The sequence below is a fragment of the Pteropus alecto genome, unplaced genomic scaffold (assembly GCF_000325575.1).
Source record: "Pteropus alecto unplaced genomic scaffold, ASM32557v1 scaffold125, whole genome shotgun sequence".
NCBI classification, from domain to species: Eukaryota; Metazoa; Chordata; class Mammalia; order Chiroptera; family Pteropodidae; genus Pteropus; species Pteropus alecto.
The window spans coordinates 8,919,009-8,920,587 of NW_006436888.1; the positions used below are offsets into that span (position 1 = coordinate 8,919,009).

The 1,579-nt window shown below is 52.8% G+C and overlaps 1 protein-coding gene across 1 annotated transcript in view; it reads left to right on the forward strand.

Moving 5' to 3' along the window:
- Positions 1-1,579, forward strand: part of NPHP4 (nephrocystin 4) — a 95,568-nt gene that overhangs the window by 27,283 nt on the left and 66,706 nt on the right. Inside the window, exon 8 of the mRNA XM_025048588.1 lies at positions 1,453-1,579. This exon is cut by the window's right edge and continues 46 nt beyond it. Within this exon, the coding sequence (XP_024904356.1) occupies positions 1,453-1,579 (127 nt within the window). The remainder of the gene's footprint in view (positions 1-1,452) is intronic.

The window sequence follows — 1,579 nt, forward strand, 5'->3', positions numbered from 1 at the left end:
GGCTAGGAATCTCAATCATTCTACCCCATCGAGGCAGTTTTCTGTGAAAGGACGTGACGGCGCCTCGTCCCCACTGGGGGCCTTCCAATACGTGGCTTACTCTCCTGTCCGTTCTCTGTCCGGATCCATGCAGGGTCCTCTGAGGCTTCGGGTCTCAGTGCAGACCTGCTCGCCCTGACCATGGCACCCGGGCAGCGCCCTCCCCGCTCCTGCCAGGGCCCCTCCCCGGCACGTCAGGCTGCTGAGTCTCCAGGGGCTCGGCCCTCTCCCAGAGCACCTGGCCTCCCCACCCGGTTACAGGTGCATCGTCGGTCTCTCTGGGAGTATTTGCACCAGGAGGACGTCTAACATGCATAAAACAGTGCAGGGCGCATAGTAGGTCTTTAACAGTCGTTTGCTGTGAGATTGATTCAGTCAGTTGGTACCTATCCTAGTATGTGCAGTTAGCAAATTATAATTACACACACACGCATGCACACGCACACACACACACACGAATGAGATGGAATGTTTTTGATCTCTACCCATTCTCGAAAATGCAGTTCCGCATCATGTGGTCTCACAGGGAACAGAAACACAAAGGGGCTTGAAATGACAACATACATTTTCCTGGGGTGGTTCCTGCTGTTTCCGTATTGCTCAGAGTGGATTAAATGAGGGCAGCGATGTTTTAAGAATGTCGTTGTTGAATTTTACGCATTCTCATAAAAATCACTTTATGATGTATTTTTACTGTCTTTGTATTTTCCAATCCAGCTGGCAGATAGTCACCTCCACCGTTTTATTTTCATTACTCGAAGACTAATTGGCCGAATTTAGATCCTTTCGGCTTGATTAATGGGCAATGAATAAAACTCGAAAATTCATGGATCATTTCGCAGTGATCAAATAATTTAATAAACAATAATAGCCTGGAGGAATATCCTCGCTCATTCGTTAGAGTACCCGTACATTTTTAAAGATGAAACACTTTAATATCCAGTGATCACTTTGGGGCAGATTCCATTTTTATTGGTTTATGACTTACTGCCTGAATATGCTCCCTCCTCCCTGTGCCTGGTCTGCCCCAGGGCTCCAGTCTGAGCCCTGCGCAGGGCAGAGGCCGAGGTCCCTGTGGGAGAAGCCCTGGCTGCTAGTTTGCTGCGTCTTGAGAATTGTCGCTCCGCCTTGGAGACCTAGGGCAAGACCTTGGCGATCAGGCATCTGAGGGGTGTGTTGCTCAGAGAAGATCATGCTTTGTGGGAAAACCCCTGATACCTAGAAAAAGCACTAAGGCCGGCCAGTCTGACTGGCGGATTTGTCTGTCATTTGCTGGGACTCACTTTCACTGAGCGCCCTCTAAGGTCCGTCACAGCCTGTCCTCTCTGCTCGCCCCTTGACGGGGCACTGCGCCCGTGAGCTCCCTGCGTCTCTGCCCAGGGCCTGATTCTGTCCCCCGTGTGCTTCTTGCAGGGCGGCAGCCCGCTGGACGGCGGTGCCCTGGAGGTCCTGGAGCGGCGCCTGAGCGTGGGCGTGCACAGCGGTCTGTGCTTCGTGCAGCGGCCGCAGGTCGTGGTGCTGGTACCCGAGGGGGAGGTGG